At 50.2% G+C, this 26,920-nt stretch overlaps 2 protein-coding genes and 1 long non-coding RNA gene across 3 annotated transcripts; 1 reads left to right on the forward strand and 2 right to left on the reverse strand.

Annotated features, from left to right (window-relative positions):
• Positions 1-602: 602 nt before the first annotated feature.
• Positions 603-2,864, reverse strand: MRPL58 (mitochondrial ribosomal protein L58). The gene is made up of 6 exons (XM_065693482.1): positions 2,673-2,864; positions 2,388-2,424; positions 2,176-2,235; positions 1,394-1,476; positions 1,130-1,299; positions 603-819 (listed from the first exon to the last, which is right to left on the reverse strand). The coding sequence occupies exons 1-6, from the start codon at positions 2,826-2,828 to the stop codon at positions 735-737; spliced, it is 591 nt and encodes a 196-aa protein (XP_065549554.1). The 5' UTR covers positions 2,829-2,864; the 3' UTR covers positions 603-734.
• A 3,103-nt stretch (positions 2,865-5,967) lies between these two features.
• On the reverse strand, positions 5,968-25,002 carry CDR2L (cerebellar degeneration related protein 2 like). The gene is made up of 5 exons (XM_065693326.1): positions 24,543-25,002; positions 12,342-12,454; positions 10,917-11,065; positions 10,002-10,166; positions 5,968-8,701 (listed from the first exon to the last, which is right to left on the reverse strand). Exons 1-5 carry the CDS (start codon positions 24,619-24,621, stop codon positions 7,816-7,818), a joined length of 1,392 nt encoding a protein of 463 aa, XP_065549398.1. The 5' UTR covers positions 24,622-25,002; the 3' UTR covers positions 5,968-7,815.
• Positions 23,797-26,276, forward strand: LOC136021279 (uncharacterized). The gene is made up of 3 exons (XR_010615714.1): positions 23,797-23,879; positions 24,225-24,443; positions 25,890-26,276. It is a non-coding gene; the product is annotated as an uncharacterized LOC136021279 (long non-coding RNA).
• The last annotated feature ends 644 nt before the right edge of the window (positions 26,277-26,920 follow it).

Genomic DNA, 26,920 nt, shown 5'->3' on the forward strand with positions numbered 1-26,920 from the left:
CATCCTCCTGGACGTACAGGGTGGTTTGGTCTTTGAGCACCCACCTCCTACCAGAATCCTGCTGTGGCTTTAGGTCACGTTAACACAATGAGGTGCACCTTATGGTTAGGAAAAGATCAACTGAAATGAATGGAAAATGCCTGAAATGGTGAATTGTACTTAGGTACGTAGTTATACTTTTACTCTTGCCTTTCTTTCCCCTCCACATCAACTGCTGCTTTTGTGCTCAGCAGCAGAGGGTGCTCTCATAGAGCAGAGGGCTAAAGGACACAAAGAATTAATATATATACAATATAAATTATATATTATTAATAAATATATAATATATTTATATATATTATATATAATATATATAATATATAACAAATATATATAAAAATATATTATATTTATATAAATAAATATTATATATAATATATAATTTATATTAATATTATTTTAATATATATAATATATATTAATATTATATTATATATTATATTAAATATATATTTATAAATACATTATATATTTATATATTCTATATATTATAAAATATATATAATACAAACCCCTGAGTTTTTAGTTTCAAACAAGAACAATAATTTTCCAATTCAAAAGGAGATGTTCTGTGTTTTTATGTACATTTTCAGACCGTTTTTATTCAACACAGCTCAGGAGCCTAGCACCATCTACAGCCGCCAACGCCGTTTCTTTATGAAGCTGGTACACCGAGGTCTTGGATCCCTGCTCTCTCAGTCAAAGTCTGCCTTCCTGCTCTGCTTTATGTTCGAGTGTATCTTTTTCTGTCGTAGGCGTTCGCGGTTCATTTTTTCCACCCTAAAACAAGGTTAAAAGCTCCTTTAGGGCACCAAGAAAACATTCAAACATTCAACTCTGAGCACAGTTATATATATTATACATATTATATATATTATAGCGTAGATTTGATGACAAATGTCCACAGATAGAAAAACCAGCCCCTCTTCTTGGGATGCTACCCAGGGAAGTGGTTAAAATCTAATGGATCAGTGAAATTCTTAGCAAAGGAAATCCAAATAAGCATGAAAATTGTACAAACAGCAACCAAAATCATGTCACACAATGATCTGAATCCATCTCCAATAAAAGGCCATTTCAATGGCTATACCTCTCTATGAGTTTCTGCGTTGTCTCCTTAGACACCACCTTGGGCTGCTCCGTAGCCTCCGTGACCATGGTTCGGATCTTTTCTAAGCAAATGGCCAGGTTCCTCATCTGGTAGCGACTCTCTTCAGAGCTCACGATCAGCTCACCAGCTCGGTTTATCCTATTCCTGTACTGCAGGGATGAAAACGGGATGTGATCGTTGACACCCTGCCATGTCGCGTCTGAAAGTGATGTTTAAACTGTGGCTACAAGGGAGGGTTGTTACCATCGATGCCATTTTCTGTCTCACAGCTTCTGGAATCCAGTCTGCTGATGCCAAGTGGAACCGAACTTCTGCCTTGGTGTTCACTGAGAGGAAAACCAGGGTATTTTGTCTATGTAATGGCTTGAGTTCCTAAGGTTTACGAGATAATTCAGTCTGTTCACTGCTGGCTTTGGACACAGGGTGATTCCAGCATTACTGTCCTGAAAGATCACCTTTTTCCTGGTTATCTTAAGTCCTTTCCAATCCTGACTATTCCATGATTCTGTATTTTTACATACCATTCTAAAAGGCAACCTCTAGATTTTTATGGATACCCTGTCATGATATTTGCCTTTCTACAGCAAGTGCTGCCACCTTATTTTTAATGGCAGTATTTACAGTTTATTTGAATTAAGCTGAGAATTTATTGTGCTTCAAAGTCCCAGAAACCAACCGGCTGCTTGTGTGTCTGATCAGTGAGAACAGATCAGACAGAGGTGGTGCTTCATGTGGCAAGTGTAGCAGCAGTGCTCCCAGTCAGAGGAGGAGAATCAAATGCATTACCAGTGGTCTTGAGCACTGTGAAGATTTGGGAGTTGTGTTAAAAGTGTAATGATAATGAACGCTCAGCATGGGGCAGCACAAAGATGCTCTTTAACCACAGCTGGGGGTTGGAACTAGATGATCTTAAGGTCCTTTCCAACCCTATTCTGTGATTTAACTTCAAGTTCCCAATGTTTTACCACCCATACAGGGAAGAAACTGAAGACTTCCCCATCAAAGGGGGAGAAGCTCTTCCTCACCTTTATTAACGTGCTGCCCACCGGGGCCGCTGCTCCGGCAGTAGGTCACAGTCAGGCGACCTGGAAGAGAAGAGCGGCAGCGTGCTGACCCGGAGGCACAGCTCCTGCTGGTGCTGGCACAGGTACGATCCAGGCTAACACCTCCGGGCACCTAACCCAGGGCAGACGTGGCGGAGCACCATGGCCTGGGCTGGTTTCAGGGGGGAACTCACTCATGGGGATGTCGAGGGTGGGTGGCTGCTGCTCCTCCTGGAAAACACCATGGAATGCTGCGTTAGGTGCCACGGAGGGACGGGACGGCGAACAGCCGAGAAAGCCACGCCCCCTCTAAGCACCGCCCCTTCGCTAACCCACGCCCACTCCAATTATAACCAGCTACGCTAAGCCCCGCCCACCCGCGATGGCACCGCCTCTTGGCTTAAACCCCGCCCACCCGCTCCCTCAGGCACCAAGCCCCGCCCCTCGCTCGTCTTCTCCCTCCCTCCCGCCCCGCTCACCGGGGTGGTGCCGGTGCTGTCGCCGTGCTGTTGTGGCGGGTACAGCTTGTCCAAGCTGTACGCGCTCCGGTACTCGGTCCCGGCGCCAGCCCGCTGCGAGAACCGGGCGGCGAGAAGCCGCGGCCGGCACAGGGCCCTCAGCGTGTGCGCCGCCATCTTGGCTCCCGCGGTGCAGCGCTGCCGCGGCGTCCCTACGGAAACGGCGGCTGCGCGCCGCGTTCCGGGGCGGGGCCTGGGATGGGTGTGTGGGGCCGAGGGGGGTGTTTGAGGCCGGGGGTGTGTGGGGGTATTTGGGGTCTGTGAGGTGAGGCACTGTGCGGGGACATGGCAGGTCAGGGGGGGCTTATGGGCTCTGGAGCACCGTGGGAGGGTGCGGGAGTTCTGGGGTGTATATGGGGTCTGTGCGGCGCTTTGGGAAGGTGTAGGATGCTACACAGGTTATAAAGTATAGGGGGTTATAGGGGTTATAAAGCGTAAGGGTTATATAGGTTATAAAGCTTATATAGAGTCTATGGGTCATCTTGGGGGGGGGCATATAGGATCTGTGGGGCAGCTTAAGTGGTATATGGGATATGTGGGGACCCGTGGAAGGGAGGTCCGGGGAATATATGGGGTGTGGGGGGCACCGTGGAAGAGTGTAGAAGGTTATATAGGTTTTAAAGTGTAAAGGGTTACATAGGGGCTGTGGGCAGGTCATTCCCAGCTCTGGGGTGCGGGCAGTGGTGGGGACCATGTGCTCCTGCCTGCATCCCACACTCCCACAGGCTGAGCAGTGATGGGCAGCTGTGGCACTGAAAACACATCCAGAGTTTTCCATGTACTTGGAGTTTGCACCTGGGACGCTTCAACTTTCAGATTTGATCTACTCAAGAGTGCCAAAAAGTTGCATCTACATGTATATGTATAGTTACAGAGCTTTGAATGCTGATACATTGTGTGTTTCCAGGTCCCTAGGAGAGATGCCGAAGTTGGAACTAGATAATCTTTAAGGTCTCTTCCAATCCAAATCATTCTGCGATGGGGGATGCAGGGGAGTGAAGCATTTGTGCATATCCTCCGCAGCTTTTTGGAGCTGTCAGGCTGGCTTTTGGGAAGGGCAGGAATTGCTGTTTCTGGCAGCAGGGAAGGGATGGGGCTGTCGTTTGCTCTGGTATTGTGAGGTGTTGCTCTGGTGTTGTGAGAGGAGCTGACTGTCTTCTGTTTAAAAGGGGGGGTGAAGTCAAGAAGGGTGTTTTGAAGCTGATACAAGACAGTGATTGAGGAGCTGGGCTGGGTCCCATCTAAGGGGTTCCATGCTTTGTTCTAATCAAATCTCTATGTCCTGAGGTTCTGCTCTGCTTCTCCCATCCAGACTCTGCTGAAATGCTTTAAAGAACCCCGCCAGCAGTGTCAGAAACAAGCCATGCCATCTGGTGACCTTAATTTCTATCAGGAACAGGTAAATGATTTGTAGCCAGAGGTAAAATAGGCAAAGCAGAATGACTCATTTTACCCACTGGTATCAGACGCTGGCGTCGTCACTGTGCTGGTAACACGCCAAGGGCAAGTTGTGGGATGGACAAAGGGGCTGGGAAAGGGGCTTGAAGGTCAGAGCTGGACCCAGCCCTATCTAACAGGACGTGTTTGTGGTTTTGCTTCCTTCCCACTCTGTGATGGTGGATAAAGATGCCCAAAGAGCCTTGTAAACACCAGGATGATGGCTGGAAACAGCTCTCTCCACCAGGGAGGGTTTGGGGGGCGAGGTCTTACTTTAACCCAAGCGGAGCCAAGCTTTTGATGTTTAAGGTGGAGAAGTGAACTGGCTTACAAAGTGAGCTCTCCCTCTTTGGGCATGGTGTTCATCAGGGCACAAGAGCTGTAAAGAGCCGACCCTGAAAGGTGATGCAAAGCTGGTGTGTCAAGAAGCTCGTTGCTCCTCATGTGAGTGAGGGCATGAGCCATAAATGCAGGAGAAATCAGCTCTTTGAGGGACCCTCCAGAAGGGTTAAGCTCCTGCAAGAGAGGTAAGACTGAGTCAGGAATCTCCTTCCCCATGAGGGTTTGAGCTCTGTAAATCCCTTGAACTCATGCTTCAAGTGCTCCATCCCTGTTTGTGATGCTGGGTGGGTTTCTGATGGGTGGTATGAGAAGAAGACAGACTAGATGTGATATAAATGCACTTGTCTCAATGTCATCTTTCGAGTTCAGCATAAATCTGAATCCTTGGCAGGCTGTGCCCTTATTGATCTGATTGCTGTGAGCTGCACAGGTTCATTGGTTTTGCCAGGTTCTGGAATTAAATCGTTATTTCCTATTGTATCAGACTTCCCCTCATCCTTTTCAGTTGCATGCAGTATTTTTCTTTCTGTCTTTAACCACAGAGCCGTGCTGTTAAATAGCTGCTGCTCTATTAGACCTGCTTCTGTGGTCAGCAGTGTGGTTGCTTAATATTCTCCTCTTACCTCTTAATGGAGTTGTGTAGATTTCCTTGGTGTTTTCAAAGCAATATGCAAAGTTTAGATGGAAGCTTGGCTAAAAGACCAGGAAATGTGTATTTTCCCCTCCTTTGATTGCTGAAAGCCTCACTGAAGGAAAGAATCAAGTGACTGTGACTCACGGAGTCATCAGGATGTGTATATATGGCCACTAATATTTTTGGATGCAGAGGAAAATGCCCTTAGCACTGAGCTAAACAAACTGCTCATACACAGCAGCTGGTCCTTTGTGAAGCCCAGTTTTAATGCCACGTTACTCCCATCCGTCAGCTTTGGGTTTGAGGCTTTCAAGAAAAGGCCTAAACAAAAATAGCATTTGAATTGCCAGCTTTGAGATGGTGTGGATTTAGAGAGGCTGCAGAGCTGGCAAAGAGGGGTTTCCATCATGTGGCAAATGTTAGTGGTCCAAGTGCGTAGAATGTATGTTATATAAGTAATGCAGCAGTATGGTTTGGTGTATTTGCTCTGCTTTCTGCAGGGAAGCCTCCAGCATTATCTTGACCCAAATTGTACATGTAAATCAAAGTAATAACTCTTCTGCTGCTCTTAAAAGAGCTGTAGGGAAAGTCCTGGCTTTGAGAACATCAGTGTTCCTTTTTATACAAGAAAGAGAATAAAGCATTGGAAAATCTGCTTAATCTGCTATACACAGTGATGCTGATTCATGTGGGATTGTTTAAGGTGATCCTCTTCCCACATCTCTGCAGCAACCAAAGGACTGCAGGGTCAGCTTAAACCACCACTACTTCAAGCCATACCTTGCTACAAACAGTGACTTTAATAGGCGGATGCTCTGAGAAAATCACCAACGCTGCTTCTGCTGCTGCTCTTGTTCAGTTTTATTTGTTTTCTTTTATTAGACAACTGCTTTCCATTATAAATAAATAAGGCATGAAGGTTCTCCATACTGTTACAGAGCTGGTAGCCACGGTCGTGCGTGCGGCTCCTGATGCTTCTTGAGTTTGGGGCACCTGAAAATGCAGAGCGTGGAAGAGCAGAGTGGATGGTGGAGGATGGATTGGGGAGGAGACCTCTGGAGCAGATATGGTTTGGGCATTGCACTCCTGCCAACTTACCTCTGTGATTCTCAGTGTAACACAAGAGTGTGTTTTAGGGGCGTATTTTTGCATTACCTCCATGGTGAGTGAAAGGAAGGTGGCTCCTCATAACATCAAGGCCCTGGACTTGGAGGATAATTCCATTTTAACAGTCTTTCCACTCCAAAGCTGCATTCTCATTTATTCATCTCAGTGTTGCAGAATTCCCAGCCATTCACCCAAGGTTTTGGAATGTAAGCTGGTGAAAACAGAACCCAGATCTTGCCTGGAGCTTCTCCAGGCAGGTACAGAATAGGTAGCTTACACTGTGTTTTGTAGCTGTGTGCTCAGGGTGTTGACTAAACTGTAATGAAATGTTGCTTCTCTGCCTAAAATGTGTGTCTGACAATACAAGGTTCGTGAGCAATGGAAACTGGTGATTCCTGAGACTGCAGTGGCCTTTTGGCTGTGTGTTTGCATGTCTGTGGAAGCAAAAGTGAGGAGGTTTCAGTGCTGGGAAGTGCACATGAGAGGTGACAACCTTTGGAGATAGGATCTCGGCCGAGGAAGGTGATTTTCAGCAGAAACCCTGCAATCTGTCCTCTCGACTGGGGCGATGTACAGAGCAAAAGTGGGGGGTAATGTGTGGTCAGTGCTACTGCCAGGGCCAGAGCTCCTGGCACTGTGAGATGCTGTATCCTTCCGCTTGCATGCGGGTCACTGGTAGTCAGTTCTGCAAGCCCATGCAAGCTGTGCTTAAGGAGTTTGCTACAATGGGGCAATGGCAGCCTCTTGGAGAGCACAGCGCAGAGGGCTGGTACCCAGACCATGGGATGGAAGCGTGTCTCTGATACTGTAATAGCACTTCTTGTCTAGCTTATGGGAAAGCCCTGGTCATTGAGTTCCTACCAGGCACAGTGCTTCACCTGGGGCAGATATAAAGCGAGGAAATCCCATGTGCCTACAAAGTCTGGAGGGTATGGACTGAAACACTACATGATGCTGATGAAGACAGAACAATCATCTGTTTCTCTTCAAGTTTTTCCAGTTGCAAGAAGCTTGCATTGTAAAATAGCTGAAAAACCTGACTGGTAAGAGAAATGGCTTCAATAGCAAGAACATACTGCCCTTTGGGGAAGGGGAAGGCGTAGACGGAACTCTCTTGGGTGCAAGCATAGGTTCTTAGCCATCAAACCAAAGTGGGCCGGCGTACTGGAGCAGCCCCTGGGGTTCTGATGGCTTTTGGTTGACTTTGAAACACTCCAGCTGTGGGAGGATGCTGGAGGACATCCAGGCTTTTGCTTGCAGGTAACTGGGCTGTAAGACAAGCTGTAAAGGGTGGAGGAGGTGATCCGTGTTCTTTGCTGTGTGGTTTGCTGTTGTGATGTTTGGCAGCTGCAGTCACTCATGCAGAGATCCGTCATACGGTTTCTGGAATCCTCTAACTACAATGTACAATTATCCCAGCGAGTTGTCCAGAGCTTCCATAAAGAGAATTGAGTCTCTGTGACCTTGTCTTGCTTGTAGACCTCTCAAACCTTCAAAGCAGAGGGGCCACGTGGCGTTTCCTGGGGCTTGAAGAGAAGACGTGGCTGTTGCAATTGCACGCGGGACTTGTGGAGAGGCAGGGGCTCATTTGCTGCTCTTGTTTTTCACCTTTGTGGCATTGATGTCTGCTTTTGTTTTCTGGATGCGGGAGAAGATCTCCTTAAAGAGAGCCTTGTACTCAGGCTGGCTCTGCTCCAGCCGCTTGTCCACGGCCTCCACGTGTTTGCTGATGGTCTTCTCCATGGTTTTCCGCTCTTCCAACTCGTGTCCCTCTCCTCGGAAGTCTCTGAAGGAGCTGTCGCGGGAGATGGGCCGGGACGTTTGGACCCCTGTGTGGCGCACGCTGTCCTTGTGCTGCCGGCATTTGCTCAAGAGCTCTTCATACTTCTCCAGCAAGGCATGGTACTGCTCGTCCACCTCCCTCAGGATGGACATGCCCCTCTTGCGCACGTTGTTAGCATGCAGTGTGTAGTTGCCCTCGTGCCGGCTCACAGCATCCTTGGTGACGATGGCATTGAGGGCAGTGTCGCTGCAGCTCTTGCGGACAGGGTGGTTTGGGGAAGGTGTCATTGATGGCCCATGGCTTTTTCCTCCCTCCTCCTCAGACAGGTCAATGTAGTCGGCTTCTGGGGCGTTATTCAGCGGCTCAAGGAGGGCCTCGGATAAGTTGTCTTCTCTGCTGAGTAAATACTTCTTGACTTGTTTCATCTGTTGTAGCTCCAGGAGCTCTGCTTCCAGCTCCTTGATGCGCAGTTTGCAGTTCTCCATCTCGCACACCCGCTGCTCCAGGTCCGAGTACTCCTGAATAACAGAGGTGTATTCTCGCTCAACCCTTTCCTTCCGCTGCTTCTCCTGGTTGACTTGGGACCTGAGGGAGTTCACCATGGCTTGGAGACGTTCGTTCTCCCTCTCCAGTGGCTTCTGGTTGAACTCTGTGGAAGAGCTGTGGATCTGGAATGCGTCCTCATACCTGAAAGAGAAGGAAGATCCTTGATAGTGTTTGACCAAGTGAGAGTCCACAGGGGACTCCTTGTGTCTTATTGTCATGTAAGTGATTCCACTGTGCCGAGAGCAAACGCGAGCTCATGGAGTGAGCTATGCCTCTTCCATGTGCCAGGAGACCACAAGGTGTGGCTGGAGCTGTCCCACACACAGAGACCAATCTCTGTCCCAGAGAACCTGTAATCTCATTTGGTAGCAGTGATGAACGTGGACAAGCCACCAGTGTTGCCATGCAGCAATGATGAACGTTCAAGTTCCATCATTCTGAGCTGAAAGAGGGAGGCTTTCAGTGTTTCCTGCTGCAGTTCAGCAGCTACTCACTGCATCATCGAGTTCACCAACTACTCTCTGCATCTGCCAGCAACCCCAGACCCCAACCAGCCAAAACCCAGAAGCACAGGCTCTGCTGTCCTGTGTCTGGGAGATGCTCCAGAGAGAGTGGGAGAGGATTCAAACAGCAAGGCAGGCAGGTAGAGACTTTAGACATGGTTGAGTTGCCCCTTCATTGCCTGGGGAGTGGTAACAAGCACTTCCCCCTTCCCTCAGCTTCTCCTCCTCAATGAAGTGCCCGTGGCATCCTATGTGGTTCGAACAGATTGGAGAAGAGCAAGCACAGTGGCCTTCCCTGGGAGGCAGGACTGGCGGGGGAGGTATTGAACAGATTCCCAAGTTATGAAGGGCAGCCTGACCTTCAGAGCCACCTGCAGAGCTGCAACCAGAGGTCCTGAGGCACTGGGGAGAGTGGGACTGGGGAGTTGGGGGGAAAGAACCACAGAGACATTAAGTGGATTTTGCTGGGGGTTAGGTTATGGCCTCATAAACCGCCCCGTTGCTGCTGCAGTAGAAGTGTCTTTTGTTCATATCCTCTGGCAGAGGATGCTTTCCGTTACAAAGCTTATTGATTGCTTATCTATTTAAAGAAGCTTCTGTTGTGGACAAAGCTGAGCAAGAAATGCCCTCACGAGGTCAGTGAATGAACAGTGCCTGGGCTTTAAGGAGGATCAAGTGTGCGATAGTGCTGACAGTGTTTGTACAGCACTTGGCAGCATGTGGTGTATCTTGGTGTGTGACTGGTGCTCCTGTGGGGGTACTGAAGTCATATAGGACAAAATGCACCGTCTCAACTGGTTCCGGTGAGCCAGAGATGCTGGTTCTGTGTATGTGGGGTTTTGTGCACCCCCAGAGGGTCTAACCCACCACATCGCTTGTTCACAGGCAGAAGAGTTGGGGAGAAGGTTGGCGGGGTTGCAACAGGCAGGGCTCCATACCTGGGGCTGGAGCACAGCTCCTTAAGGCAGGGGAAGGTGTGGATGGTTCGGCGCCGCTCCCTCTTCTCCCGCCGGATGCGGAGCTGCTCCAGGCTCCTCATCTCCTCCACCTGCTTCTGCAGCTCCTCCACTTGATTCTGCAGCCCCTCAATTGTTTCTGTCAAGCTGTGGAGAGAGGAGGGATTAAAGCAGTGGCAAGGGATTGTGTTAACTTGAACCCCCCTGTCCTCAAACCAGGTGGCTAAACCAGTCACCTCTGGGACATAAGCACTACCCTGGAATATCCCTGCACTAAAAGCAAGCAGATGAGCTATTTGCTCTCTTCCTCTTGTGTATCACGTAGAGATAAACACAGAGAGACCAGGCAGAGATTCAGTTGTGTTGTGGCTGTGAATGCAGTTTGTAAAACTCACTCTCAGCACAGTTGTCTGCAAACGACGCTGCATTGCAAGGACATGGCTTAGTCTGTTGTTTCCGGGGATGACCTTGATCATGGGCTTGTTTTAGGAAAGAAGTACTATTGATAAACTGGTGTTTCAGCATGGGCTAGCCAGCGTTTCATTAGATGCTGGATCTGTGCCTGGTGTTGCTGCTGGGCTGTGTGCTGGGGACCTCCTTAATACCATTATGTGCCTTTTCTTCAAGGAAACACATCTGAGGAGAGGCTGCCATGGCTCCCTCCTGGCAGCTTCAGACACTCCTTTATCCAGCCCTTGTCCCAGGGTGTCTGTGCTGTGGTTGACCTCCGCTAACGAGCATCAGTGCAACAAGCTTGCATTGTAAACAGCCACAAAACCTGACTGATAAGAGAATGGCTTCAATAACAGGGACACACTGCGCTTTGGGGCAGGGGAAAGGGGAGATGAAGGTCTTTTGGGCACAGCATTGCTGCAGTGGGAGGAGGGGAGGCTGTACCACTGTATCTTCTGTTGGGATGTCTTGCTTTCCAGCACAAGCTTCTGGTTAGCTAGCTCCAGGTCCCGTGCTGTCAGGTCCAGCTGCTCGTAGACTTTTGCATGCTGTTCATTCATCTGCCTCAACGTCTCCAGTTGCTTGGTCAGGTACTGCAGGAAAAAGCCAAACAAAAACACTCCACATCCCCAGTCCAGGTTGTTTCACAGGCAGAAAATCCTACAGCCCTTGTTCCCTCTGATAGTGTGTTCTGTGGCTGATTTGTCCTCTGCCTGGTTGAAATAGTCATCCCCCCTGCTCACTGTGAATAGTTCTGTGTCTAAAATACCATTGAACTGCCCTCTGTGAAGGGCACTAGGCTCAATCTCTTTTCAGCTGCTTTTTTATTCCCAGTACCCACAGAAAGTTGATACCCCTGGGACCATGACCCTTCACTGCAGTTGACTGAAATGGACCAGTTGGTTACTGGATTTTCTGACAGATCGATTGCAGGAGATGCAGTTCCTTAGGAAATCAGGTAAAAGCTCTGAGTCTGTGAAATATGAGGAGTCCTGCGGCTCCCGTGTGTGTGCAGAGCCTTTGCTGTGAGCCTGCCACTGCAAGCTTTCCTCCTGCAAAGACTGGGATTGGGGCATCACTCTTAGCTGGGACCAGATCCCAAATCCTACAGTGAGTGTGCTTCTGGAGGGGGTGGTTAAATCCATCCACCAGTGTCCTTTAAGAGCCACCATGTGCTGCTTTTGTGAACTCACTCTGCCCTGTGTCCTTTTAAACCAGAGGGGTTCCAAGCTTTTTTAACTCGCAGATCCCTAGAAGTTTTCCAGTGGATGAAAAACCTCTTGGCACAGCAGGTTTAAGCCTCTAAGATCACTTCTGTGGGCTCTTAGAAATACTGCCCTGACCCCAAAGGATGCTTGAAACACTGGTTTAGATTGCAGCTCCTGCAGAAAGAGCTATTTTGTGCCTCTAACAAAAGGGCTGTGTTATGGGGGTGCCCAGGGGCCAGCTGGGAACAAACGTGATTATGAATAACTGGAATGAAGGGAAAGCTGCAGCAGAGCAAAGGGAAAAGAATGTGGAGGCTGGTGGATGGGCAGGGGAGGGCCAGATGTGACCCAGATGCAACCTGGTGCTAAAATCTGGTGTGCACATCTGGGCAGAGGGCGGGGATGTGGGAATTGGGAAAATTCCAGTTAGGGGGAGAAAGGGACCCTCTCCAGGACTGGGATGAGCTTGACCAGACCTTAATCAATCCCACTTCAGGCACATAGGGAAGATACTTTTAACACCCATGCCATCTGGCATATCTTTTCTATTGGCATCTGAACTGTTTACATTGGTGGAAGAGCCCCTTCCCCACCATTACCTTTGGGTGACAGTGGTGACTGAGCAGCTCCATCCCCACCCCTATCCCAACTGTGTCCCTACCTCGATTTCCTGCACTTGCTCCTCGTTGGTGGCATACATCTGCTGCAGGGAGTCCTCCAGCTCCTTGTTGCGCTCCAGCAGCGTCTTCCCCAGCTCTGCGGCCAAATGCAAGTCTAAAAGGCAAGATGGGACAAAGCTGCTGCAGTTCCTGTGGTTCCCCACGTGCCACCACATCAAACATGGGAATGCTTTGCATGATGGTGTTGGCAAGCTTTGACATGGATGCACACTTACAGGACAGACAGGATCTGGCCTCTTCCATCTCTCTTGGCTGCAGGAGCAAGGGGAGGCCAAGCTCAGGATATCCTCCATGCAATGATTTGGTGCCTGGCTGGCTACCTAACACTTCCGCACTGCACACTGCATAGCCAGGGTCAGGCCCATAGGGCTTAGCTGTGGCAGGTGCTCAGCATGTCCATTCCCTATCACCAAAACCTGTAGGGCTGAAAAGGACTCAGCACCCGTTAGAATGAGAGCCTTGGGGATGCTCTGTAAATGACAGTTATCCCTGATGAAGGGAGTGCCTTGCCTTTGCCATCAGCCCCCATCCATTACTGCTAATAGACTGACACCAGTAATAAACGCATGTGTGGCCCCAAGGGCTGGCAGCACTGGCTGTGTGCTGCACTAACTGGGTCTGTGGCTCTTTCCTTGGGGCAGCTCCAGGGTGAGGACAGAGCATTTCATGTTCACTCCCTGCCACCTCTGGACACCCTTTTTAAACTACTGAAATAGCTGGACTTTAGGAGAAGTGCAAGGGAAAAGAGAGAACCATGTAGTTGGCTTAAAACACTGGGTAAAGAGAAAGCCGCAGGACCCTGTGAGTCCTTTGGCCAAAGCTTGAGCACATCAGGTGATGTGTCTGTGGGCCTGAGGTGGCTCAGCTGGCTGTGGTAACATCCCTTTGCTTTCACAGGAATTGGTTGTCTTAAAGCCTGGCCTCCTCTGAGCATGTGGGTTTCTGTTTTCCTGGTTTTTTTTAGAGGTGAGTTTTCTCTTTTAGAGGTAGCCTGAAAATCTGACCTCCAAAAAGGTAAGGCAACAGGTCCTGGTGTGTGTTTCTCTCTCTGGTATGGTTATTAGGCAGTTTTAGATACTTAAGGAGAGGTGATTCTGCAGTGTGTGAGGGGACTGTGGGTCTCCTGCTCTTGTATTTTCTCAGCCCATCAGTGCTCCTCTCTAGTTTGCAGCTAATTGTGTTTGGTGAAGGCTCTGCCGTGGCTAAGAGCAGCTATACTTTCTTCTAGGGGTTGTTTTGGTGATGCAGTTGATTGGGAAAGAGGGATACTTGGTCACTAAGGCAAGAAGAAAGATGCTTAGGATGTGTTCTGAGCCTGGGAAATCACTGATCTCACACTTTGAAAGGCACATCACAAATTGAGGCTCACGCTGACTTCTTGGATGTGAGTGTTCACTGAGAGCAGTGTTATTAGTGCTGTCAGTGCTTGAGATGGGGCTTTTGTGATGGATAACACTGTATTGTTGGAAGTGCTGCTGTGTTATTAGCTTGGATGACACCCATGTTCCGTTCCATGTGGCTCCAGCGGTGTGGGAGGGGTGACTCTCAGATGTGCTCTAGCCAGAGCTGCTCAGTGTGCCCTGAGTCTCCCTTTTACCAGGGGCATGTGCTCTCCAGCTGTGGCCTTCATTGCAGGCTGTTATTCTAGGCTGTGACCTTCTTAATTATAATCCCCCTCGTTGCACAGTGACCTGGGCTGAGGGTCACAGCTATCAATGCGATCAAGACATTGGCACATTTCCCCACGGACTTTCCCACCTATTTTCTTCTACCAAGCACTAAATTTCCCCTGTTTCCAAAGTGCCCTTGGGAGACTGAGTGTTTGCTGCGCCAGCTGGGGACAGGGAACAGCCAGATGCCACCAGAGAAGAAGGACAATGTGTGCCTGTAAGCTGCTTGGGGCTGTATTTAATGGCACCACCACCTTTGCCAGAGCCAGCGTCATTGCTGGCGACCAGCGTGTTGCAAATCGCATCCCTTGCAGCAGGCAGGGCCCCGGCACAGAGGGCTCTGTGCTGCGCTCCAGGTAATGAGTCAAGTGTGTCCCTGTCCCTGTGGATTACACCAATGCTCTCCCACCATATGGCATCCAATTTAATCAGCTGGGGTTGAGTTAAGTGGATTAGGCAGTGCAAGATCCTGCATTGTAATTTAAAGGGCTCTGTCAGCAATAATTGAATGGGGGAAAATGGGCAGCGTTTGGGGACGGCTGGGAAAGAGGAAAGAAAGGGGCTGAGCTCCGAGGAGGAAATTGAATCTTCGTTTCCATTTTGAGCATAAGGGCCTGCGAGACTCCAGGCTGGAAGGACATGGGGGAATTGGTTCTTTCAGTGTCTTTTAGCTGCCTCAGCTGCTGTCACACACATACATTCACTCACTCGCTGCCTGCCAGCCAGCCCGAGCATCCCCAGTAATCCTGCCTCATCCACCCCTAGTGCCTGAGTCCAACCCAACCTGTTGGTCTCCCCCAGGCTGCGGAACCTTGGGGATGCTGCATGGAAGTGCTTTAATGTTGTCTTTAGACCAGATCCCTCTTATCTTTGCACTAATTGTGGCTCTGCAGGGGCTGGGGAGCACACAGCTCCTCTCCTTGGAGACCACAGAAACCTGAGGCTGAATGTGAAATTTCAGTAAGTTTGGGGGTGGGGGGGAAGGAACAATTCAGGAGTTTGGGGATTCTCTATGGATAACACTGTGCTTTCCCTATGGTTTGTTGTATTCCTCTGCTTCCCCACTGCCAGATCAGCCAGTGCTGTATGACTTGCCCTAATTTAGCAGATATGCTGATGCCTCCCTTCCCCCTTCTCTTTCGATGCAGAAGGAGAAATAAAGTGGTTGGGAATGACTGCAGTGTGTCTGCTCCATGTACGCGATCCCTCCACAGCCTCTGTGCTGAAGACACCGCTCAGAAATGGGCAACATCCAACTTAAAAGATGGGAGCATTGGTGCTGCCCAAATCCTGTTTGGGAGAAGGCTGCGGATGCAAACTGTCCTGGGCAGCACCAGCTTGGTGCCCTCTGGCTCCGAGTACCACAGATGCTGATGTGACCCTTCTAAGTGACATCAGCCAAGGAGACACCCCGTGTCCCCAGACAAAGAGCTGTGCCTATGGAGTGCAGGGAGGGATGGAGGCTGTGTTTCCCTGCAAGCTTCCACGGGAAAGGCGCCTGAGCAAGGAGGGAGGGGAAGAGAAGAGAGACCATATGGTGGGAAGGGAGCGGGAGCTGAATCCCAGCAGAGCTTGGTGGAGGGGAGCGTGTCTGGGCAGTGCGTGCAGGAGCAGCTGTCCTGGAGCTGCCGAGATCAGCAGCAGCTCAGCAGTAATTCTGCTAGCTCTGTGCCCCTGAGGAATCCTGGGAGACAAATCCTGATCCAAAAGCTGCACCAGGCTGGGTATGAGTGGAAGATGATGAGAAACCCACTGCTGGGTATTCCCCTGCTGCAAGACCCTGTGGCAATACTGACACAGGCAGCTGTGGGCTGCATGGGGCTGCTGTGGAGCTAAGCACTTGCAATGAGGCTCAAAGAGGGTTTGAAGCTATTCCTGCCATCCCAGTGCTGGCCTGCATCTGTTTAGCAGAGCAGTCTTTGCCATAGCTCATGCTTGGAAGTGGCTTCCCCCCCACCCCCAGCATCTCCTGGTTGTGGCTTTGGGGGAGCACTAGTCTGGTGCCAGGCAGGGGAGGTTTCAGCTGCTCTCTGCGTAATGGTGATCCAGTGGCTATGCAGATGGTCCTCACAAATATGACTTTCTGGAGGAAGCAGCCACTTTAGGCTTCCCCTATTGCCTCTCTTGCATCAAGGGATTCATTTGTTTAGGCTGTGAGGGAACATGCCACTGCTCCAAGCACAGGCAAGAAGGATGCTGTGCTTTGCTCCTCACCTTTAAATACACCAACCTAGTCCTTATCCTGTGAGAAAGGCAGGGGGTGACAGAAGTCCTTTGACTTGTGGTGCCAAGAAGCAGAGGTTTATGGTGCATGTATTTGCATCCTTTTCCAGTTAGCATCTATGAAGGAATTACTTGTGGTCCCTTCTGAAGTGTGGAAGGGCAGCTCCTGCATAGGATGCATATGATGTTACTGCAAATGGTGAGTTCACCTGGTTCAGAGCAGGGATGAGCTGCTCGCGGAGCTCTGATGTGGAGGGCTCTGGAGGAAGTTCAGGGTGTTTGTTAGCTGATGGATGGGGTAGGTTCAGAGTTAAGAACTGATGTTTAATGCTGTTGATGTTTAATTTAATTGCATTTGCTGTCTGCTCCATTACCCACGGGTACTTAGAATCAAGGGTAGGTGCAATTATTCCTTTTGAAATCTAAATAAATGATGCTGTGCTGGTTTATCCTAGGGTAGGGTGTGCTTGCCGTTCATTTATTGTTCTTCTTAGTTGCAAGGGATTGTGCTGTCTGGGTATATTACAATGGAGATCAGCTTCTGTATAGCACTTACTGCTACTCCATGAGAGGTGAAGGAAGCATTCTGTGTATTTAGCCCTTATAAGCCTTTGCAAGGGAACATGCTGGGGTGCAAATAAGCCAGTGCCATCTGACAGCATCCTGCAAACAACCTGGAAATGCTTTTTCAATATGTCCATTCCACAGACAGTGTTTCCCATGGCAAGGCAGAGCTTTCATAGGGCCACCAGTGTTACTGCTGGGGCGTGGATTCTCCAGCCCTTTTACACTGGGTAACTCCCAATGTTGCTACCCAGTTCTGTGTGTTTCTCATGGGGACCTGCCATTTTGGTGTAAGTAAAAGGCAGGGTTTGCTTTGCAGAGCAGCCCAGTGCAACAAAGGGGAAAGCTGCCCCTGGCAGGGCTGGTGAGAGCAGGCGAGGGGTGTGCGTGAGGCCCCTGCCAGCACAGCCTCCTCCTCCCTCTCCTTTCAACCTGTGGCTGTAGCTGGGCTGAGCTGACGTTGGTCACACGAGCGTTTCTGTTGGATAATGAGATTTGCTGGATTTCCTGCTTGCTGCTTTCCTTCTTTTCTTTCCCTTTTATTTCTCTTGTGTAATCTGTTACGTACCCCTGAGCTGCCTTGGGCTTTGCAGTCAGCCACGGTAGGGGAGCGAGGTGGTTTGCAGAGGGCAAAGCAGGCACAGTGCAATGAGAGCAGCTCCCTTGGTGCTGTCTGTGGTCCCCTGAGCAAAAGTGGCACCACCAAGGAGTGAAAAGCCCTGATAAGGGGTTCAGGGATGCATGAGCTTTGCTGTGCTGTGCTGCAGGGAGGCCCTACAGTCTTGTCAGCCCTGCCCTCCCTTCCTTGCTTTTTGCATTTTTCAGTCCTGTTCAGTGTTTCCATTCCATCATCTCTTTTAATTCACAGATGGTCATCAGGCTTTTTGTTTGATTGATGCTTGCCTTTTCTTTCTGCCCTCTTATCTTTCTGTGCCCCAAAGCCTCCCCTATACATTAATATTTCAGCCCTAGCATGGCTACCTCTGCTTCTAAGCTGCATGTGTCTATACAAGCACACACAGAGCAGTCCCATCCCTGTGCCCACAGCAATCAATGTGCATTTTGCCAAGTTGTTAGAGCATGATAATACAGAGCGTGTTATCAGACCATGGTTTGGACCCCAGCTGCGTCTTTCCCTGCTGTTCCTTTATCTCGATAGCCTTGGTGCCTGTGTTTGCCTTGTTAGGCTGAAACAGTCATCTCGGAGGCTCTGATAGTGCACCTGGATCAGAAGGTGTCCTAAATAAACGCATACAAGTGGAGTTGTTGAGGAGAAGCAGAGGAAAGAGGAGTGGGAAAGGCAGCCAGCGCTTTCCTGCGTGTATCCCTCCTCCAGGCAGCAAAGCTCCGACTAATTAATTATGTTGGGATGCAGAGAACCGTGAATAGAAGCTTTGACTCTTTTAAAGCTAAAGACAGACGTGGATTGCTGCCATGTGGCAATCTCCTCTCCCCTGTGTGTTCTGGAGGTTGAACTGACCCAGGATGGACAAGGAGGATAAGCGCCAGAGAGACTACGTGTTGGCTGCTGCTGCTGCACCCACAGTACTGTGCACGTGCTGAGCCGCGAGCAAAGGTGACCTGGGAAGGACAGGTCAGTGTGCTCGTGTGGCAGGGAATGGTGCCCGCAGCAATGGGCTGCCACAGCCAGGTCGGCTCTCGTGCTCACACAACGTGTTCTGCTCCTCTGAGCCATCGCCAGGCAACTCATCCGCCCTTGCTGGACCACTGATCCCAAGTGGTTTGGTCCCTCAGGGAGCAACCAAGCTCCAGAATGACTGCCATTTGCACCAAGACCACTACCAGCAGCATGGCTGCTGATTACTCTTGTCTGTTGCTGCTCATGTGCCAGAAGCACAAGTACAAGTACAGCAAATATCCTCCTTCCAAAGTTGTGTGTGACACCTAATGGAGAAGACATCCTGACCCTCTGCAGCAACACCAAAAACCTGCAACCTCTTCTCTAGCAGCCCCTCTGCTTGGCTTTAAAGTGTATCATCTTGCATGCTGCTGCCCCACCACTGCTCCCTTCCCACCCACTGCTGGAGGATGCTCTGAAGCCCTGTTCCTCTGGGTGCTGAGCTCACACACAGCCCAGTGCGTGGTGCCTGGCTGTGGGTACTGGCTGGAGATGCTGCCCATGTGGGGAGAGGCTCTCTTCTCAGGTGAGTGATGGATTTGTGGAGCTATGCAGGAGGGACGCAGTGCTGTAGCCTTCCAGTTTGTTTGCAAGGAAAGGGAGTGGTTAAATAGTTGATGGTGTTGTTTATGTCCATCAGTAGTCCTGAGCAGGATGCAGGGCAATGTCTCTTTCAGGAGCCCAGCCAGTGTTCCTGAAGCATCTCTGCTGCAGAGCCCCGTGCTCAGGGGGATGTGCTGCACTTTCCTTGTTGTGCCTCATCCTGCAGAGCCCAGTGCTCAGCCACCACCTCCCAGGCCACTGTGCATTCCCAGGATCCAGTGCTTGCTTTCAGGCCATGAAAACTTGGAGCACAGCACGATAATGTCCTTGGTCCAGCACCAGCTGCATAACTGGAAGAGGTCAGCATGGACCTGGGTACTGCACACTCAGACTGTATCCTTTAGGGAGGAGACAAGTTAACTGAGCAGTGCGAGGGCAGCTGCACTGCACGTGGGGTAAACTAGACGGACATCACAGAAGGCTGCAGAGGAACAGACTGTTTAAACCATTAAAAGAACTGTCATGTTTTGGAGAGAAGGTTTGCAACTGTGCTTTAAATATGCATGGAAAAAAGCCTGGAACAAACTCTGACCTCAAATCAGTTTGAAATTCCCAGCTGTGGAAGACCAGCAGTTGTGTAACATCTGGTCTCATTCCTCCGGGGTATTTTGTACTGGAGATATTTGACTGAATTCTTGACTCAGATATGTGTTTTTGAGCAGGTCAAGTAGCAGCTTTGGAAGCCCTCATGATGTGTTCGATGTGAGCACAGAGATCTGTTGGAGTCAGGCAAGGTGGGAATATACCATGTGCTGCTTTGGGAAAGGTCCTTTAGCAGAGGAGATGGAGTGTGTGCAGGAGTAACCTGTGTGTTAGCAGAAGCACTGGCACAGCTTTCAGCAGGAGCAGGGTCGGACCCTGGTACTATCACAGCTCTATGTGGCTCCTGACTGTCCCACTGCATCACTGCATCTCCCCTGTCACCAGGCAGCACTGGCTGGTACAGGACAAAAGGAAGAGGGGCTGGAAAATGCTGGGATGTGAGGAAAAGTCTCTGAATGCAGGGTGTTAGTGGCTGGTGCCTGGGCTCCCATTCCCCTGGGCTCAGGGCTGCTGTGGAGAGAACGTCCTTCAGGACTTGGGCTGTAAATCCTTCATGCACGGCCTTGCCAAGGAGAAACGCCACTGATTGTTTCAGGATGGGGGATATGAAAAGCTCTGATTTATTATGCTTGGGGTTTGGGTTCTTTTTGTTTTGCCTCTCCTTTTCCTTTTCCAGTAGTCCCTTTAATTCTGCTCCCTCCCACAGCTGGAATTAATGTGCCTGGGGTTCAGCAGATGGAGGAAGGAGCTTCTGTGAGAAACCAGGAGGGAGATCCTGCAGGTTGCTGTGTGAGACTCTCTTATGCCCCCATTTCTTACTGCCTTCACATAACAGGGGAATTTTTATTCTAGGAAAATACATACATTATATATATAAGAATATATATTCTTACATTGTTTTGGTTTTCCTTCCCAGATTTGGAGGCTCTCATCCCCCCTCAGGCTAACCTAGCTGTCATCTTACTCCCTTGTCTCCTGTGACTTTTCTAGTCCCTCTTGTCATTCCCAAGCGGCTTGGCAATTAGTCACTGAAAACTTTCCACTTCCATAAGCTACCTGCTGTACTGCACTGCTAAATAAGTAAGTGGCTTAGCTACTGCAGGCAAAACTCCGTCCTTCTGGCTTGCCACTGGGGAGGAAAGACAGCAAGTTAACTGCTGTGCTGCTGGAGGACAGGCAAGCTGCATGGCTTGTCCCCTGAGCTGGGATAACTGCGTCATGAGAGAGAGAATCTGGGATACCAACTGCTCCCCAGCACAGTGAATCCTTTGGGAAAGCCGATGGTGAATTGGGGCTTTATGGAGCACCCCAGGTAGGCTGGGTGATGCAGTTATGGGTGCTAGCACTGTGCCCCTGGCTTTATCCTAGTGTCACCAAAGCACTGGTGACCCTGTGTCTTTACACGGATGAGTTGGGAACGGTGCAAGCTCAGCACCTTGTGTCATTTTCCTTCTTAGCATGCAAGCAATCAGATGCTTGGCAGGAGGAGGAGGAATTAAAATAAGATCCTTAAATCTGGAGACCTTTGGAGGTTACAGCTATCAAGTCCTAAGCCTGCATTGCAGATGGTTTGGCCCAAAAGTTTCTATGGCTGAGGATGATCAGTCTTGCAGTGGCAATGAGGTGATGCGCTGGTTCTTGTGCTACTTCTGGTCCTCTGGCTAATTCAGAGCAGTGTGAGGCTGTTTATTTACACAGGAGGGATCACCCCAGCACTTGGGTGGTATTTAGGCTCCAGACACCATAAGGGTGTCCTTGAGAGCCCTTCTCTTGGGCTGCACCCTGCTCTTTGGCTTAGACTGGAATGCTGGCAGTGGGAAGATCAGGGAATGCAGTGGGGTGACCGCAGGGAGGACTTCTCTTGGGAGCTTGCTGCAGGGGAGATGAAAGCTGGAAGTGGCTGGGTTTGGTCTCTGCTCTGTTTGGATCCAGATGTGATGGAGTTGGCACACAGCCTTTCTACACACAAATGCCTCTGATGAACAGAAAAGGTGTCCCCACTTATCCGCAGCTCAGACTCTCTAATTTTAGCTCATTCATTCTCTCAGGCTCTGGCTGCATACTCTGTACATACTCTGCACAGGGTATGATGCAACTGGAGCCACATCATCAGTTCTTGATGGCTGGAAAAGGTTCATCATTGCTGTGTTCTGGCTTTAATGCGGAGAGGCACAGATTCCCCAGCTCATAGAAGGTGAGGCTGTGGCTGAACCAGAGGACTACTGACACCTATTCATGCTTAGAAAGCCTGGCAATAAGCAAAGCCATGCTACCAAGCAAACAGAGCTCCATTTTTACCCCTTTCTTCAAATCAGAAAGCCTTTCCAGAGGGAACACCATAAGAATTTAACACCTCAAAGGACACCACTACTGTTTCCATGTCACTTCTAGGTATCCTGGCTGGGATTTGAGTCTCTACTTCTGTGTTCTAAGGCATCCTGATACAATGCCTTGAACCACACAGGCTTACAGCATGCTAGCAAACAGGTGAGGGAACCTGAAAGGCACCAGCTTCATTTGAGGGAGGCTGGAAGGGCCTTGAGGCTGGGGACCAGATCTGGCTGCCTCCAAGGCATGTGGTGGATGCAGTCAACCACTGTGGGCACTTTAGGGGGGAAAAAGAGGAATTTGGGTTTATTTTCATAGAAAAATGACTTACTTCAACAAGGTGAAGCTCTGTGAAGGATGAGGAGGGAAGTAACAGGTACTGAAGCAGAGCTGAAGCTATGATTTCCTTTGTGGTGGTAAAACGGTTAATTAACACAGTCATCACATTGCTCCCAGTTAAGCCATCTGTTGCTTAGCAAACAGTTTGGGATGTAAATGTCATAAATACTTGATGCTGTGAAATGATGATAAAGGCCCAGCCACCAACCAGTTCACAGCAGAACCTTCTCTGCTCTCCTTGCTCCAAGAGAAACAGCTCCAAGGCTGTTCTCCCACCCCTCACTCCTAAGGAACAGCCTCTAAGCCTCTGCTTTTGTCCTCTGCCTGCCAGGCGTGGGTTTCTGTGCGACCCTGGGCTGTTGGCATTCCTATCCTCTTAGTAATGCTGGTCCATGCCCTTGCTGCATGGGATGTCTTACACTCTACTTCCACCCCCCATTTCCAAACCAACAGCTCCACAGCTGTGCTGTCACCAGAGACCTCTGGATACTGCTATGGCTATAATGCAAAGGCACAGAGTGTGTGGACAAAGTCTGGCACTGCCCTTCATGATGCTTTGTGCATCATGCAAATTAATTACAGTTGTAATTACCCTGTAGGACCTTTCCAGTTGGCTGGTTTTAGTTAAAGGCTTCCTCATCCCTCCTCCTGTGTTTGTGCAAGCCTGTGCAGCCCCTCTTCATACAGGAGGCTGCAAATCCCACCGCTGGGCTTTGTTTTGAGTCCGTGTTTTCTTCCAGACCTGGATGTGCTCAAAGGTGGAGGCTGTCCCAGCATCAATCCATCATCCAGAGGCAGTTATTCTGCATTACACTGCCAGGACAGAGTGAGGAACCTGGCCTACAGTGGGAAGGTGGTTTTACTGTTGTGAGCCAGTTGTAAGGTGCCAGTGCTGACTCATGAACCTGACACTAGGGACGGCGTTACACTCAAAATCAATCTGTCCCGCGTTGTCCAACAATCCCTATATTCATCCATGATTCTGCTGTTCCTCAGCCTGCATCCCGCCCCTGGAGCAGTGCCCAGGCCCCTTGTGAGCCATGGGAAGACGTCACCCAGCAATGTGCATTTCTGAGCACTCAAAGGCTGCGCTGTTTATTCAGCCGATAGCTCCATCTCCGTGCTCTGCCCTGGCTTCATCTGTGTTCCATAGCCCAGGACGCAGCATCCTGCTATGGATACTTCCTGTTTGCTGACAAATGGGTTGAAAACCAGCTGCAGTGATCCCTGGGGAGCTGGATTCATTCCTTGCTGGGCCTCTGCCCTGCAGCTGAAGTTGTGTAAACTTTCAGTCATGACCTAATGTCCTGGAGCGATGGTGGGCAGAGGCACTGCAGCTGGACCGCGCGTCCCTGCTGGCAACCCAGAGCACATCTATAACTGTACCTAGAGTGCGATGGAGAGGTGCTGGATTCAGGGGGGAATCTTTCCCTGTGGATTGACTGAGCAGTTTGGTTCATTCCTGGGCCAATTGCCATTAAGCAGGACTTCCAGTTATTTACTTACTGTGTGTTGAGTCAAAATGTTAAGATAAGGAATAGATGCCCCAAATTCCCACAGCCACTGACTGTCCAGCCTCAGGATAAGCATTAGACAGAAGCAGTGCAAAGGTAGGTACAGATGCTTCAAAACAAACTGTGAGTGAATGTTATCTTCTTGCAAAGCTATTTTTGCTGTTTGAAACTTGGCCTTGATTTTGTCTTTTCCTTCTTCCCAATTTCTCTTGCTTTTTGGCTAGAACCTCTAGAAGTAATGAGGGGACTTAAAATCCGAAGATCCCTTTGGATTTGGGCTTGTCCGGCAAAAGCTTTCGAGAGACACTTTCAGCATCCTCAGCATAGCAGCACATTATTTTTGACGTGTTAATTCCTAACTAGTGTGTGTGCTAACCCTACCTGCACCTGCTGTGAGATGAAAGCAATGTCCTAACTACCCATCTTTGGTTCTGCCTGCAGCAAGTTTTCTGGGGAACCAGCTTCCCTGTGGATGTAACACAACAGGATTTTACCACCCTGCTGCTCATGACAGATCTGGGCTCCCTGCCTCTCTCCATCGGGTTTAAACTTTCCACGGCCAGGACAGTGATTTGGAGCAGCAGAGATGAGATTTCCATAGAGGTGCCGCTGCAGGATGAGGCGCTGGCTTTGCCAAGCAAATACGATGCTTGACAGAAGGTATCCCACCCTCCCGAACCCGGGATTTGCCCCCTTTTCTGCCTCCGCATCCCCCTAACCCGCCACCCCTGGCACCTTGCAGGGTGTCCCCATCCTTACCCTGCTCCAGGTCCTGCTGGTCGTACCAGGGCTCCTCTTCCTCGCTCTGAAACTCCTCCATCCTGTCGGCGCTCAGCATTTAGCACCAGCGGCCCGGGGAGGCGCGCAGCATCCGCCAACGGGCACCCCGCCGCCGCGGAGCGGAGCGGGGAGGGATGCAGGGATGCGGGTGGGGATGCGGCCTCTGTGCCCGCGCCGGGAAGAGAGTGGCACGACGTGGCAGCCGGTGCCTTGCCGCTCCCCCGGCTCTGCCTGCCCGGGGAGGCGGCTTCCTCCTGCCTCCAGGGCCGGGGGAGGCTCCGGAGGGGATGAAGAGGGGACGTGGCGGCCGGGGCGGGGGACACGGCTTGCCCGGGGCTGGGGGATGCACAAAGGAAGGAAGAGGGCCCGGCGCAGCCAGGCAGATCCTCTCTCCGCAGCTCGGTGGAGACCTCTAGCATGGAAATGCTGCAAGGAAACCCGGCGACAGGGAAGGGGGAGGCGAGCAGAGACCGGCCTCCTTCTCCTCCTCCTCCTCCTCCTCCTCCTCTCTGCCCAGCCCTGCCTGGGGCTGTAGGGAGCTGGGTTTGGGGCTCGCAGGGTGCGGAGCAGGGAGCTGCCCCGCAGTTCGCCTCTGCGATGATGCCTCTGGCTGGGTCCCTGCATCCCGGGGAGGGCAGCCGGGAGTAGGGCTTGCTCCAGCGCTGGCTGGGATGTGGAGGGTGTCCTGGCCTTGCCACGGGCTTCTCTGTGACTTTGGGCAAGTCTCAGGACCCATCAGAGGGGATGTTGATGCCTTCTCTGCCTTGGTGGGTTTGGATGGGTTGCTTTTCAAGGAGAGGGGTGTTTCTAAGCTCCCTGGCTGGGGCTGTGAGAGGGGAACTCCCATGCCAACAGTCCCGTAGCATCACCTTAGTGTTGTGTCTTCCCTAGCCCTTCATCCTGGTTTGCACCCTGATGAGAAATAAGTGCTTTGGATGTGGGTTTCTCTCTTCTTTTGATCAAGGACAAGCTCTTGTGTCTTTCCAAAGGGTGAAAGGAGCTTAAAATTGAGGGAAATGAGGATTTGCAGGGGTCTGAGAAGGAATCATGTCTGTTGTATACAAGTAAGTTCAGAAAGACTTGGGATTTTAGTACTTGCTTTTGAGCTTAGGGCAATGAGCGTTAGAGAAGGGGGCCTTTCTCCTCCTTGCTACTGTGGAGTTTGATGCAAGGGGGTTTATTTGTCCTTGTCAGCCCTGGCATCCGTCAGAGACTCCAAGGTCCAAATGAGCTCATGTGTTAGTGAGTTTAGGTGATTTTTTAGTGTTTATTTGCCTTCTGTGTGATGGAACCCCTGGGTTTTTACTGGATTGCATTACCTTGCAGCGCTGCCGACAGGAAAGGCAATAGAAGATGTTCATGCAAGAGCAGCAGACTGTGCATCCAGAAGAGATGGGATCTGTGTCAGAAAACTCCAACCAGCCCAGCAGTGACAGGCAGCTGGGAGCCCCTGGGTGATTAAAGCAGTGGCTAGTACTGAGCTCATGGGTACAGCAGCAGAGGAGGGAGATAAAGCAGGGAGTGAAAGAGAAGTAGCAGATTATTCCTCCCCCTCATAGACATCTCTGTATACATCAATGTATCCCCCAAATTTAGGGAAGTCTTTTGCTTTAATGTGGTTGCAGACCAGGGTCGAGGAGTTTCCTTTAACCTGGCATTTATAACTCAGCACAGATAATCAAGCGCTCTTGGGGTGTGTGCATGAAAGCCACCTCTGACTGGCTCCTTGAGCTTTTCCTAAGCAATTTTAATACAGAAATGAGAAACCCTTCATTTTCTCCTGCCTGTCAGTGTTGAGGAGGCATTTGGACAATGCCCTTAATCGCATGCTTCAGGTCAGCTCTGAAGCTGTTGGACTCAATGGTGGTTCTTGTAGGTCTCTTCCAACGGAGCTATTCTATTGATTGCGCAAAAGAATTGCCTGTGAGAAGGGTTCTGCTCCTAACTAGAAATGATTTGCATTTATCTGTGTAGTGTTGCCATATGAGCGAGTGCTTGGCTGCAGATCCCTTGGCTCTTTGACAGCAAAAGCCAGGCAACACGATACTGGGAAAGCATTTTCCTGTAGCTCTCACATGGATGTCCCAGATCTGACCTGTCACTTGGTGCAGTCAAACACCGGTGATTCCCATCCAGCAAATGAGAATTCCCAGAGCCTGCCCCAGCTGGGGAGTGAGCAGATTGCTTTCTTTTGCCAAACCCATTGGAATTACCTCATTTCCTCTGAAGAAAGGAGGTTTGCAGGGCTGAGCATGTGAAATGTAACAGAGCGGCACCCAGGAGCCCTGCTTGCCGTTCGGTGCAGAAAGCAGTGGGGATAGCTTCAAAGGAAACACTGAATCGCCTCAAAGAGCTGC

The sequence above is a fragment of the Lathamus discolor genome, chromosome 13 (genome assembly GCF_037157495.1).
Source record: "Lathamus discolor isolate bLatDis1 chromosome 13, bLatDis1.hap1, whole genome shotgun sequence".
NCBI lineage: Eukaryota > Metazoa > Chordata > Aves > Psittaciformes > Psittacidae > Lathamus > Lathamus discolor.